General features: G+C 37.1%; 2 protein-coding genes across 3 annotated transcripts in view; one reads left to right on the top strand and one right to left on the bottom strand.

Moving 5' to 3' along the window:
• Positions 1-1,332: 1,332 nt before the first annotated feature.
• snapc2 (small nuclear RNA activating complex, polypeptide 2) lies at positions 1,333-4,268 on the top strand. 2 transcript variants are annotated; one of them, XM_026936044.3, is made up of 4 exons: positions 1,333-1,536; positions 1,635-1,808; positions 2,007-2,583; positions 3,444-4,268. In XM_026936044.3, exons 1-4 carry the CDS (start codon positions 1,333-1,335, stop codon positions 3,887-3,889), a joined length of 1,401 nt encoding a protein of 466 aa, XP_026791845.3. In that variant the 3' UTR covers positions 3,890-4,268. The 2 variants fall into 2 exon arrangements, with proteins under 2 accessions (XP_026791845.3, XP_026791846.3); XM_026936045.3 differs by having other exon boundaries at positions 1,404-1,536; positions 1,617-1,808.
• Positions 4,269-9,700: 5,432 nt separating this feature from the next.
• LOC113539967 (mucin-17-like) overlaps positions 9,701-14,498 on the bottom strand; it is a 32,355-nt gene continuing 27,557 nt past the window's right edge. The window contains exons 3-12 of the mRNA XM_034303567.2: positions 14,283-14,398; positions 12,716-12,777; positions 12,539-12,598; positions 12,271-12,395; positions 12,113-12,172; positions 11,826-12,000; positions 11,432-11,593; positions 11,216-11,307; positions 10,843-11,003; positions 9,701-10,159 (exon numbers count right to left, since the gene is read on the bottom strand). Of these exons, the coding sequence (XP_034159458.2) occupies positions 10,091-10,159; positions 10,843-11,003; positions 11,216-11,307; positions 11,432-11,593; positions 11,826-12,000; positions 12,113-12,172; positions 12,271-12,395; positions 12,539-12,598; positions 12,716-12,777; positions 14,283-14,398 (1,082 nt within the window). The 3' untranslated portion in view covers positions 9,701-10,090. The remainder of the gene's footprint in view (positions 10,160-10,842; positions 11,004-11,215; positions 11,308-11,431; positions 11,594-11,825; positions 12,001-12,112; positions 12,173-12,270; positions 12,396-12,538; positions 12,599-12,715; positions 12,778-14,282; positions 14,399-14,498) is intronic.

Genomic DNA, 14,498 nt, shown 5'->3' with positions numbered 1-14,498 from the left:
TTGGAAATTTTTTGGAAGACAGTTTGCTAAAAGGTGTTCATTTCCCCTGTGTACGGAGACGGACACCCTGTATATTACCATGTTTTTTTTTGCCCTCCTGGCCGGTTTGTCTAGATAGTGTATGTAAGACTGGTTAAACTTGCAGCTCTGCAGGGATAAGTTATTCCGTTTGTGTGTTTAGAAGCTTTTATATGTTTGATATTTCTTTATTTTTACTGCCTGCTGCAATGTAATGTCTTCTTGAAAATAGGAAGGAAAATTGTTGCGAAGTATGAAATTTTTGTAATGGTGGGAATGTTTACTCTTGAATAAAAACACACTGAATGATATCGTTGTGCGAGACTCTTGTATGCTATTTGGATTAACGCTATATAAAGTAGCCTATTGTAGTATAGCAGCAAACGAATCTCATTTCTCTAAAAAAATATAAATTATTTTATTTTCTTTTATTAAAAAAAAAATCCCACTGCACTGCACACTGCGCTCCTCTAGCTCTGGGGAAAGAAATAGGGCGCAGTTCTTCCACAGCCCACGAGGGGCGCTTCTCATGCCACAATTATCATTGTACTGCAGTATAGTTAGGGCGTTTTAAGTGCTGTCGGCCTTTTTGGCCTTTCTAGCGACTCGTTTCAAAATACCACTGACAGCAACGAGTCGTTGTTTTGACTTGGTAATCACTTTGCAGTTATCCATCTCCAGCTTGGTAAGTTTTAATTAAAGACAAGCACTGACGTATTTTCTGTGTTGAATCGTGCGTTGATTCGGTGTAGGAAAACCGAAGACTGTAACACAGTGGTGTAATTTGTGTGGCTAAGCAATTCGTCAATGACCTACAGCTTGGATAGCTGGCTAATGTTAGCTGTTTCGCTAACTAGCCATTTTCATGAACATATAAGCTGTCAAGTTTTCTTATAGCAAATTACTATTTCCCGGAAAGGATGTGTAGCTAGAGTGCCAAATCGTAAGATTCTTACGAATCAACATGTTAACTGATGTTAAGTATCTACCTAAAAGTTTAAAGTACAAGAGTAGTGATGAGCTACGTGATGAAATTGCACGATAGTTCCCAGTAGCAGTGCTGGTGAAAACATTCTCAAGTCATTTCCTGGAGCACAGCGAAGCTGGAGATGTGGCGTCTTAATGGATATACATGTAAAATGACTCAGTGACTCTCTCCCAAACCCCTACTTGCTAGTTTGCCCGAAACTTAGGTTTCCTTAAAGAAAGCGTGCAGCTCAGTACTCCATGATACACATACACCATGATTGTAATAATAATGAAAGTGGTAATGATGATGAAGATGATGATGACGTGTGCGTTCTTTCAGTCATTATGAAGCCTCCATCTCGTCGCCGGATCACACCATCTCGTTTTTTAGAATTAAAGAGGACTGAACCAATAAGCAGGTTCCGTCCTGGGTGCCATCGGCTGGAACAGCGGAGCCTTCTACTTGCCCTGAAACAACAGAACAGGTTAAATACAGAACTGGATTTTTTGGCACTTCAGAAGAAAGTTCCTAAATGGTCTCTGCATCAGGTATGCATGTCCACAACCTTTGCTCTGGTACAAACAAAAATACTGTAAAAATCCTGTGCCTGTAATACCAGTATGTACAGTGCTGTGTTTGCTTTTAGATACAAAACATGATAAAGTTTTTGAGGAGGTGTGTGGTGCAGCGGGTGTATCTGCAGGTCCAAAAACAGAGACGTGAGGAACAAAACAACAAAATACCAATGGAACTATGGGCAGAAGTAGCACAGAAAATGGCTGGTGTCCATGAGGAAACAATATCTTCTGCCTTCTCTCAAGTATGTGATCATGGAAATGTGCATGTGATCATAGTGGAAGAGATTGCTTAGTTTCTAGTGTTTGTGATACTGTAATATTCAAAGAAGGAATTTTTCCAAAGAATTTGTTACTTAAATTCTTGAGCATGAGCATGTATCTTGGGTGGCAGCATTTTCTTTTTTTTTTTTTTTTTTGAGTTGACTTTTTTGTACCATCAGATGCTGGTAATTGCTGCCACAGAGCCCTGCAGCCTCCACCACTCAGATCCTCCACGTACCACAGACTCTCAACGTACTCTAGCCAGCGGCTTGCGCACTATACCCCTGAGGCCGATGCCTAAATCCCATGCTGGCTCGCCTCCTCCAGCGATAATTCTGCCTGGACAAGCCTCTAAAACCCCTCAGTCACATGGGAAGGATGCAGCTTCCAACCCCTCTGCCCAAACCACCACAGTAACATCTCCTTCTGCCATTGCTGAAGAGGATCATAGTGAGTTACAACAAAAAACTGAGGCAGACAAAGACTCTGCCATGCCTTCCACATCAACCACCCTTAAATCACTCCTGAGTCAACCTGTCTCAAAACCAACGCCATCACTGTCTGCTTCAAGTGCTGTGTCTACTGCTGCACCCTTGCTCACATCAGACATTGATAAGCAACCTGAAAGTGGACAGTCTGAGCAAGCCTGGCAATATAGACCAATGGGGATGAAGAGTGTAGTGGACTTTGAAAAGATATACCAATTTATAAGCAACATCATTCTCAAAAAACACACTCAGCCTCTTACTGCTATGGGTATGTATTCTCCCTAAAACAATTTGTCTACATATTAAATTTTTTTGTCAATTGCAATGGATGTTCGTATGAGATGGGCTGATCAGAGTATTTCAGAAACTGCTGGTTCCCTGGGAATTTCACACACAACAGTCTCTAGAGTTTACTTAGAATGGTGCGAAAAACAACAACAAAAAAAAAAAACACTGAGTGAGCAACAGTTTTGTGGGTGGAAACACCTTGTTGATAAGAGAGGTCAGAGGAAAATGGCCAGATTGGTTCAAGCTGCAAGGAAGGATATACTAACTCAATCATTCTTTATAACCGTGGTGAGCAGAAAAGCATCTCAGAATGCACAACACATCAAACCTTGAAGTGGATGAACTGCAACAGCAGAAGACCACATCAGGCTCCAGGCTATTATGGGCTTAGGCTGACCCAAACTGGACAGTTGAAGATTAGAAAAAAAGAATCACTTGTTTTTCTGCTGATGGTGTTTTTCATCAACAAGGCATTTCCATCTGCAGAACTGCCATTCACTGGCTGTTTTTTCTTTATTGCACAATTCTGAGTAAACTCTAGAGACATTTATGCCTGAAATCCCAGGAGATCAGCAGTTAGAGAAATACTCAAACCAGCCTGTCTGGCACCAACAATCATGCCTCCTGCCACATGATTGGCTGATTAGATAATCGCATGACTGTGTAGGTGTACAGGTGTTCCTAATAAAGTGCTTGGTGAGTATTTAGTATATATATTGTGTGTGTGCGTGTATATATATATATACATATATATGAGAGAGAGAGAGAGAGAGAGAGTGTATAAAAAATATATATTATAAAATTGCAACCTTGTGAAATTGTTTATCTCTAATAATCAAGAAAGTGCAGTGCTTTTGGACCTGTTGATGTCTTTGCCTGAAGAGCTCCCCTTGCTGGACTGTAAGGAACTGCAGCATCATCTGCTTCAAGTTCACACCCATCTGAACACACCAACAGTGAGCCACAGCACAGATCAGGGACCTGCAGTTGCTAATTCTGCTTCAACTAGAGTAACAGAACAGCAAATTTCCAGAGCTGACAAACATGCTAAAGGACCTGATGTTTCTTTACAAACACAGAGTGTACCATCTACAGGGGAAGAGAGTGTTCAAAAGGGAGAAGTAACTGAGCAAGCAAAGGCTACAGAATCACCATTAGCTGCTGGAGATTTTGCAGGCCAGTCACCTGCAATGAAACTGTCAAAAGACAAAGGTGATTGGGCCACTGCTGGCTTGTGTCCACTAAATCCATTCATGGTGCCAGTAGCCCTCCTGAAACGGCAGTAACCCAAGGAGAGTGCAAAAGCAGCTGTGTTTTTCTGATTTCAGAACCGTTGATGCTGACATTGGTGTTTTAAAATGATTTCATTTAGAAAATAATATACACCTGCCTTGTTTCAAAGTGCATTGAATGTGATGACATCAGTGAAATAACCTTACATAATTTAATGAAGCTTGTTAGTACAAATTAGGCCTTTAGTATACATTGCACTGAAGACAAATTTTACATATTTCTGATGCAGTAGTGAAGTGGGAGTACACAAGAACACATTTAATTTATAAATGTGATGGATTCACTATTTGAAGTTTTTGTCTTTTTAGTTACTAAAGAACACTTTTGTGCACATAGTTGTGTTTATTTAATAAATATCTATTTTTTAGTTAATTTCTGTTGCATTTGTCATTCTAGTGTGCTGTTTACAGAAAATGTTCATGTTTACAGAAAATGTGACTGGTTTACTATGAGAAATGTGTGGATCAGGGAAATGTGGCTCATCAGTCAAGTAGTAAAGAAGTTGAAATGTTTTGCTTAGGCTTAGGTATATCTGAGTGGTGTCTGATTTATTGACCATAAAAACAGTGTAAATTATGTGCTGTTGACTTCTCTGACACAAAACCTCACCTCAAAGGAAAATAAGAGTAGGGGTAAGCAAACTGTCCTTGTTGTAAAGTTTACATTTAACAGCTAATTTTTAATAATCAGATATTTTTTCCCTATGCTTTTTATGAATTGGACTGGTTTGTTAGGTACATCAGCGTGCTTACATAATCAGCCTGTCATTATGTTTTACTGCTGTGTCGATTACAGTCCATGGAGCTGTACTCTTAATTTTATAATATATGATTTTACAACTGTACATAAAATGTCCTACTGCCTTTTCAAAGAAACAAAACCTCTCCTGCCCAATGTTCATCGGGTAATTGCTGCTAGATGTTATGAGGTGTATATTTAGTGTATTTCTTTTCCAGTAAGTGCAGGTGCAAAAATGCTGGGAAAAGTGGAGTATAAATTGTAGGATTGCATTGGAATGGCAAGGCCAAGTCTTTTGTTTTTGCTGCACGCTGAAGACATTTAGGTTTGAGATCAAAATATGAATGACATTATATTAGAATTTCAGCTTTTGTTTCCTAATATTTACATCTAGACATGTTAAACAACTTAGAATATGGCACCTTTGGTGGCAGACCACCCAATCGTTAGATGAGCAAAGTATTGGAACAGATAGTCTTAAAGTAAAGTTTAGGGATAAGGATTCCAATCTGGCCTTCATATTCTTACTGCTGATGAATGGTTTGCATCTTCTTGTATCGCCTCTATATTTCTGTTTTCAAAGTCTTCTTCGAAAAGTGGATAGTAATACCTTCATCCCTGCCCTGTGGAGGTTGTTTTTGTTGTCACTGACTGTTGTTTTTGGGTTTTTCTTTACAGCTCTCGCAATGTTTCCGTCATCAACTGCTGATGTTTTCCTTGTCCAACTTGTTTGATGTCTGGTTGTTAGTACACCAGTGGATTCTTTCTTGTTCAGGACGTTCCAAATTGTTGTATTGGCTATACTCAGTATAAATTGTGCAGTGGTGATTTTCCTTCTTTTCTCAGCTTCAAAATGGCTTGCTTTTCTCCCATAGACAATTCTCTGGTCTTCATGTTGCTTCTTCCGTTTTAACAAAAAGTGTAGTCTTCACAGCCAGAACTCAGGGCTCAAACCAAGCATTCAGAGCTATTAATTGTTTAAACAGTCAATCTAACAGGGCACAACTGAGCAATAAGAAACACCTGTCAGTCACATGTTCCAATATTTTGATCACTTGAAAAATGGGTGGGTTCAAACAAAAGATATCAAGTTGTTTAACACATCTAGATGTAAATATCAGGAACAGCCTCCACCAATTCTATGTTTTTATTTATCAGGGCCTAAATAACAATTGTGTGGTCCTCACCAACTTCTATAAACAAATAACCTCAGGTCAAAAAAAAAAAAAAAAGAAACAGATTTCAATATGTAGTCATTTTTTTCCCCCAAAAACTAAACCAAAATTCAGAAACCAGGTGGGAGGTATAATTACAACCTTCCTACTTCCACAATCATTAATAGAGTAATTAGCAGCCAAATGTTACTAATGCAATGCAGAAGACGTATTACTACCTCTATAAAAGCAGAACTTTTGGCAGTTTGGTGTTCTGGAGCAGTGGTTCCCAATATATATATATATGTTAATGCTACTCACACATGTACACATATACAGTATATAGTTAATATAAATAAATAGTTAATAAATAATTTCAAGTTTTAATGACATTTTTGATACTGTGTTGACACGCACGTTATCTGAACCGACAACAGCCAATGACAGCCCTTCCAGCTTGGAACGTGAACGCAATTGGCCAGTGTAAAAGAGAATCATTAATGATATTTTATATAAGAGATAATTGTTTTTTTTTACTGCCTTATTGTAAGCACATGATTTTTTAAAAACATAAAAGGTTGGAACCACTGTTCTGGAGCACTCAGGTGTGTGTCTACATCATGCCAAGAAGAAAGGACATCAGCCATGGCTTCAGACAAGCAATTGTTGCTGCTCATCAATCTGGGAAGGGTTATAAGGTCATCGCCAAACAATTCACGATTCTGCAGTGAGAAGGATTGTTTAGAAATGGAGAGCCTTCACGACAGTTGCCAACCTTCCCAGGAGTGGATGTCCCAGCAAATTCAGTCCAAGGTCAGACTGCTTAATGCTCAGAGACATAAAGAAAAACCCAAGAGCTACATCATGTGACCTACAGGTCTCTGTAAGCACATTAAAAGTTTATGTTCATGACAGCACAATCAGCAAAAGACTGAACAAGTATAGTTTTCATGGAAGGATGGCTTTCATCCAAAAAAGAATATGGAAGCATGACTTAGGTTTGCAAAATTGCATCTGGACAAACCAGTTTTAAAAGTTCTGGGACTATCTTTTGGACTGATGAGACCAATGTGAAGATTTGGTCATCATGCACAGCACCATGTTTGGCAAAAACCAAACACAGCATATCACCAAAAACACCAGCAAATCAACATTTGAATTGCTAAAAAAAAAAAAAAATCAAGTTGTTAGAATGGCCAAGTCAAAGTCCAGACTTCATCCCCACTGAGATGCTATGGTGGGATCTTATGAGAGCTGTGCATAAACAAATGCCCTGAAACACGTTGAACTGAAGCAATGTTATAAAGAAGAGTGGGCCAAAATTTCTCAGAGACTTTCAGAGACTCATAAACTCCCACAGAAAAAATGTTTACTTCAAGTTATTGTTGCTAAAGGTGGTTCTATATGTTAATGAGCCATAGGGTGTACTTATTTTTCCCCACATAGTTTCTGAATGTTGGTTTACTTTTTGGGGAAAAAATGACTATATATTGAAATCTGCTGGGGTTTTTTTTTTTGGGCCACCTGAGGTTACGTGTTTGTTTATTTATGCCCTGATAAATGAAAACATAGAACTGAAGGAGAGTGTACTTTCTTTTTCCCATGGCTGTATACCATTTAGACACTCACCTGAAGTTGGAATCATTGTAATTACTAAAGCAAAATATTCCATTTAGAACACAGATTTAGGTCAGTCAAGGCATCAAGATAGGTTTTATACATATTATTTTGTGGTGTAATTTAAGTGATCAGGTTTAATAGTGCATTCACATTTTACTTTAAACAAATATTTTTTTGTTCCACCTTCCATTCATTCACATCCTCTGTATGCAGAGGACTGTGGGAGCAAGAGGGGTGCGAACAGGCAGTGGATGTTTTTAAAAAAGTTGGAGCTAGAGCATTTCTCAACTTCTCAAACTAATTCAAATATTGTACATTAGTTTATTATTCTGTCTCATATACTAATTAGCCATTTAGATGGCTATTTAGCAGGCTATAACAGTCCAAACTGTTCTCTAGATGTTCTTTTTCTAGTTACTCCACCAAAACGCTGTTGATATGGAACATATAACTGCGGTGTAGGAGCTGGAAGTGTTAATAAATGATTGGCATTAACAAAAGAGCTATGAACAGAGGCAGGTTTTAAAGAGTATTGCGCATAAAATTAATATTACCAGCTGTGAATTAATTTTCCAAAGAAGAAACAACTGGTACTAGGGTCGTGACATGTTGGTGGAAAAGCAAGAGGCCTATATGTACAGTATTCCAAACCATGGTGGAAAAAGTACTGAAAATTAAACTTAAATGAAAGCATATATAATGTATCAAAATTTCAATTAAATGTAGAAGTATCCAGGCAAAAATGTACTCAAGTGTAACTAAAAAAAATGTTATTATTATGAGTTATGTATATATTGTTTACATAGCCAATATTTACCAATAGCTAGAATTTAATTTGCCTAGCCAATCACTGGCCAGCTAGCCAGCTACTGCCAGATACTAATCTAACCTGGCAGAGGAAACACTTATGTAAGTTAGTTAAATATAGCAGGTTAATGTTAGCAAATTAGCTAAAGTTAATTTAAAATTAGATGCCTTTCATGCCTTCTAAGGAGGCAAAGTAGACACTTTATGTTTTTGCTTACACCAGCATGTTTAAACATTTTTCTGAGGTAGGGCCAGGGAACTAACTACATTGTGTATCATGAGAAGGTCACTTCAAATGATTTTATGACCTGGGTGAGTCTTGATGCATTCCTTACATGCATGTCTACCATGTTTCTTTCGTTCCTTACATGCAAGTCTACTATGTTTAGGAAGTTTCTGACTCCCTTGTGATCTCCGATCAAGTGTTGCACAGAAGCACAGCAGGCAATCTTGATATGGTCGGGATTTCCCCACTGAATTAAAAGTTATAAATTAACATTTACGTTTCCTGCATTCAGAAACAGAATACTGTTGGATTATTATCAACAGTAAGATTATTTTATCATCTTAATAATGATGATAAAATGTTCACTGTACAGAGGTAGTAAATATCATTTTTACTACTAGAAGTAGTAGCAAAGGATAGAAGTAGTAAAACAACCTTACCTGAATGCTTCCAAGTCAGAGAAAGATAAAGCTTCTTCTAATCTTTCTGAGTTTTTCCACTGTACAAGGATGCAGTGGAAATCATCATGTCATAAAAGATTATTTTATCCATCAATAAAAATACCATGGAAAACCAGATTTAACTGCTGTTACACTGTATTTATGTGATCTTTGGACTTCTTTTTGAAATTACTTAATTACTTAATTACTTAATACGTTCACAGAGTTTCATTTGGTTGTGCCAACCCTCCCACATTTATATATATAAGGTGTGCATGGCACAAAAAGTCCAAAATGCATAATCCAATTTTACATTATGTTGTAGGCCTATATTTAATACCCATAAAGGTGAAGTTAGGTTCATTTTATCTGCAAGGTCTTGCAATGGGGAATTGTATTGCTCTCAGTAACATTACTCTTATCTTACTCGGAGTAGCATATTAAGAGATAAGTAAGTTACATATGCTTTAGGCCTTACACAAGCGTGGTCATGGACAAGCCCTGAGATAACCCCAAGCCATCCTTCCCTTTTCCAGAAGGGGGTCAGGGGAATTTTTTATTTCCTATTATATATGCATTAAACTGAAATCTGAATTAAAATAATTTAAATACAAAACATGAAACATGTGGAATCAAACATCCTTATTTCTGAAAGCAACCCTGACTATATTTACCTCGTATGCATACTGTGCTCTATTGCTATGACTTTCAAATCCTTTATATATATACAGTACACAAATGTAATATGATGCATTAAAGAAAATAACATTGTGAGATGCCTTGTTAATTTTAATAAAATTTTTAATTTATTAAGCAATAAATAATGTAAGAGACGATGATATAAATTATTAATACAGACATTATAAAATATACAGTATAATAGTGCAAAGATATATAGTCTAAACATATACTGTAAGATTTTTAAAGATTTTTTCAAGTAAAACATGAAATTTGTATTTTATTCATGCTTGTGTTCTAGCAAAAGGGCTTCTTATGTCTTGTCATCATGTCATTATTTTTAGCTATCAAAATGCAAAATGCAATATGTAAATAAAAAATAGTATAAAAGTATTTAGAATGATCTGTGGAATTTGTAGCAAAAAGCAAAAATAATCACCTTCTCTAGAGTATTTTAATGCTTTTCTCTGTGGAGGCAAACAATTTTTAACAGTAGTTTTTAGTTTTGTGAATGTGTGATGATGTTAAATATCATACATCAAAGTTATATATTTCTGGCCTTGAAGAAGAGGTGTGGATCTGAGGCTTGCTGATTCTCATCTGTTGAACACAAAAATATTTTTATAAGTTAATATGTGTTGATTGCACAGCAGAACATATCTGAACTCACTTATGTCTTCCTTTCAACACTCTTCCCAACTTTTAAATATCAGGTTTATCCACAAGGCCATTTATTATTTTATCTAATGTTAATAGATTTTCTTTTTATATAATATTTAAAATAGACTAAACTCATATGTATTAAAAAAATAACACTGTGGGTCAGAAGAACATTTTAGCTACTGCTCAAACAATTTTATCTTAATTCTATAATTTAATTAGTTCGGGCTAAAGGACAAAATGTATGAAGGTACTTACTGCCAGTCTATACATTACTAGTTTTCACTAATAAACTTACTTTATTTTAAGAAAAAAGAAAACATACATGTAACTAGCTAGTGAGATTGGATAGTTCTCTCCAGGCCTGTAATATATTAGTAGACCCTTGAAAAACTGAGTACGCTTTCTGTTAAGGTTTTCCATCATTACATTCAAGTTGAATGTCTTTTAGTAGTAGGTGTTGGTGACTGGGCTCATGGTTCAATCAGGAAGATGTTTCACTAATCATCTAATAGGCTTCAACTGTTCCAGCTAGAAAGATTTATTAATTCAAGTTTTATTACTACTACCTGTCTTATAATTTTATTTGAGATTGGGTTGTGTATAGCTCTTTCTGTACTTACAGGGTGATTGCTGCCCAGATACTGAAATGGAATTACATTTTGAGGCAAGTTGAATTGGGGGGAAGAAGGATGGGTGGAAGAGGCTGTTCTATGAGGTGTGGTATTCTGGCTGGTATTCTCCTCATTTGACTGTGCAGGATTATCATATGTTTCATCAACCACTGCAATACAATGGAATTGTCATTCTCTTAACCAGGTCAAAACAACAAAATTACTGAGGACAGATTCGCTCGTCATGACACCAACTATAGTTATAACATAAAACCCAATTAATTGTGTGTATAGATTATAATAGTTATAGATTAATAATTCATAGCTGTGCCATGGCAGAAAAAATGCAATAACCTGATATGATGTACATGCATATCGGTACCTGAATGAGATTCGTTTGATCTTTTTTGTGAGGGCCACTCAAAGTCATCATCTATCCACTGATTCACAAGAGCTTCCTTATTGTCTTTATTCCTGCGCAACAGTGTTTAGGAAGGGAAATAAGGTGGTAATAATAGGACATGCATGTGCAAAAAATGAATCTTTGTACACCATTAATATTCAAAACATACAAGATATAAACACATAAACTTCATACCTCTTCTGTTTCCTTTTATTAAGCAAGACATATGCAGAAAACACCACTACAGCTAATACTAAAACCACAGTGACAACTGCCATTCCAGCATAGACGCCCACTTTGTGAACTTGGTACTTGCAATCTTCTCCAAGATACCAATTTGCATCTGAGTGAAGACAGCTAGAATACACAAAATGACACAGGACTATTGTCATATTTTATCACTTTGCAAAGGAAAATTTCTATTGCCACTATTTTAACATTTTACAACCATTTTCACATCAGCATGTTTGAAAGATAGAATAAAGACACATTATACCAATGATTCTAGCATTCTAGCACTGAATTTTAATCCTAACTAATTCTAACCCTAAGGCATAAGATCATTCAGTTAAAATGAAAAAGTACTCACTAGCAGGCTGGTCCTTGCTTGGAAACCTCACAGGTACCTTTGTTCATGCAGATCTTTGGAGAAGGATGATCACGATGACATTGATTGACACATGTTAATTTGCCCAGCACAGTAACGGGAGAAAAATAGTGACGATACTCCTCAGGAAGCATTGCTGTAACTTGCTCACAGAACTCTAACAATGAAGGAATTGTAAAGCTGATGTAAGATTCAAATGCATTCTGATTATAGAGGTGTATTTAATTCTTTTCAGTACAAGAGACTAGGTTCTAAATGTATTGAATTACCTTTTTCAGTCAGTTCAGTTTTGTTGACCTGGACCTCAGTAACAGTAAAGCTTGGGCAGGCTGGAGAACGAAAAATGTTTTAAAGTTCTTCAATTTTTTTTAAATGAAAATCACTTGTAAACATTTGAAATGTAGAGGGAACAATAAAGAAAACGTACCATTTGACGTGGGAGTACAATTTGTAAGTGATTGAACAGCTTCTTGGATGGTCACAAAGAGCTTGTCATACTTTTCACTAGCATAGTTTTCAATTTCCACAACAATATCATGCTTAACATTCACACTGTGGAAAAAATTGGATAAGGGTATGCATATTATGTCAGAACTTAAAACATGAATTCTAAAACATGAAGAAATAATGTGAAAATAGTAAACATAAAAGTACTTTTCCAAACACTGAACTTTAAGATGTTTTAAGATTCTTACCTTTTAGGTGCTTTCTCTATCCACTTGCTCTGCATTCGGCTGTTGAAAGGTTTTCCTTCACTGTGGTTTAAACAGATTTTAACAGCATTTATAGTATCTAAAATATTTGTTTAAAGAGGCTTTCTTTTTAACCAAACATTAATATAGTTTTTTATTTGTAATAATGAGCAGATATACCTCAGTGTTACATTTGTTATATTCGAGAAGTTATCAATCCTGGTTTTGTAGTATGGTGTCATCTGTAAGAAAACAGTGATATGAAATTCTTTTCAGTTGCATTAAAAGATGAGGTGACAACTGTTGCTGACACAGACCTTTTCTTAGATCAAGAAAGGGTATTTTAGGCACAGTTTACAACTGGTATTAACATGTGTCTGGACTAATTAGATCACAAGTGGTCAGCGCTAAGTACAAGGGGGTCACATGTGCCTTAAAGACAAATTGCGATCCATACACACAAAACACATTTAGAGGTGCTCCAGGGTGAATATGGCCGCAGTGTGATTGCAACATATATGCTAATGAGTCTCAATGCTTTATGGACAATATTGAAGGTCCAACTATTCACCCGTTTTGTCAGGATCATGTTTTTCACATGGAATTGAGCTACTTTGGACAAGCCTAGCCATGCTATTATGTCTGAAACACCTGTCATTTGTTCCCTTTCGATACTACACTCGTACTGCGTCGCTAGACGCTATGGGGAAAACTCCTTTTTCTCAGATGACTGAAGCCTTTACAATCACGCAGTGAAACTGCACGGCCATTGGTTCGTGCAGTGCAATAAAGCGAACCAATGGCTCGGCAGCGGAACTGCACGCGCCTATGGCAAGGAGGCCCGCCAGAATGGGCGGAGCCATCTGGCTATATAAGCGGGCATAGTGCCATAGGATCTCAGATCAATTCTCCTTCAACGCCGAAGATTCTCTCCGCTGAGCTACGAGACTTTAGCCTGCACCTGCTGTTGACACGCCTCGCAGCAGATAGAGCTACTCACCTGAGCCGTTCCGTTGTCTGCCGAGCGTCAGCGTCCGGCGCAGATACCGGCTCGTCCCCTGCCGCCATCCGGCGAGTTTGAAGCGCGTTTCGAAACCGAAACCAAAGCGCTAAAAGAGCATTTCCGTTAAAAGAGCAAGCGCTAAAGAGCGTTTTCCTTCTAAAAGCGCAAGCGGCGTTGAGATTCTGCACGCCGATAACGGCCATTCAGAGTGTGTTTCCTGCCTGGGTAAACCCCATGCGGAAGCTGCTCTGATAGAGATAGATAGTCTCTCTTCTCTGCGCGCTCGGATCGCCTTTTCTTCTGAAAGCGATTCCGCCTCTATATACTTGAGAACTGAGAACTGTATATATGCCTGAACACTGATATCATGTGTCTGCAATCTCATTATGCAGTAAATAATATTCTCTCATGTTTTACATTTGCTCATTTCCCTCTTTTTTTTCTGTTTGTTTGATGAGTAAAGCACTTGGTTAGCAGAGCAAAAACTGCACAAAATGCTCTATGGTTTAATTAGGAAATGCCACATAATTCCTGCTACCTTTGGTGCATTTGGCAACCCTCAAGTGATGCAGTCACAAGTGAGTTGATCAATCGAGACTCATGTTAATACCAGTTCTGTATGGGAGCTGACTTGTCTCCACAAACAAATTTCAAACACTGTGACAGCTGTGAGTACTGAAATATGGTTAGTACTAAAGGACTACTTTGAAATGTAATATGGTGGATATAGTATTCATAATTCACCTGTGAAATGAAGTTTTGCACAAAATCTTTATATTCTTTTGAGGATGTATTTTTGTATTCAGCGATATAATTTTTGTTTATGTCTAGGTCAGCAAGGACTATCCTTTCAATTTTATCTGAAACACAACAAAAAAAAAAAGAATTTCCAACATTAAAATTGGGGTAGTTCATTATGTAAATAATTACCAAACTAAAAACAACAATGTATCACTTTTG

Source organism: Pangasianodon hypophthalmus, chromosome 4, assembly GCF_027358585.1.
Source record: "Pangasianodon hypophthalmus isolate fPanHyp1 chromosome 4, fPanHyp1.pri, whole genome shotgun sequence".
In the NCBI taxonomy this organism is placed as follows: Eukaryota; Metazoa; Chordata; class Actinopteri; order Siluriformes; family Pangasiidae; genus Pangasianodon; species Pangasianodon hypophthalmus.
This window is presented reverse-complemented; position numbering and strand designations above follow the sequence as displayed.

What these genes read in the sequence shown, in the direction of transcription:
- snapc2 (XM_026936044.3), top strand. Translation starts at nt 1,333, where the DNA reads ATGAAGCCTCCATCTCGTCGCCGGATCACACCATCTCGTTTTTTAGAA. An exon ending in CTAAATGGTCTCTGCATCAG is followed by an intron (nt 1,537 to 1,634) that starts GTATGCATGTCC and finishes GTTTGCTTTTAG; the next exon opens with ATACAAAACATGATAAAGTT. An exon ending in TATCTTCTGCCTTCTCTCAA is followed by an intron (nt 1,809 to 2,006) that starts GTATGTGATCAT and finishes TTGTACCATCAG; the next exon opens with ATGCTGGTAATTGCTGCCAC.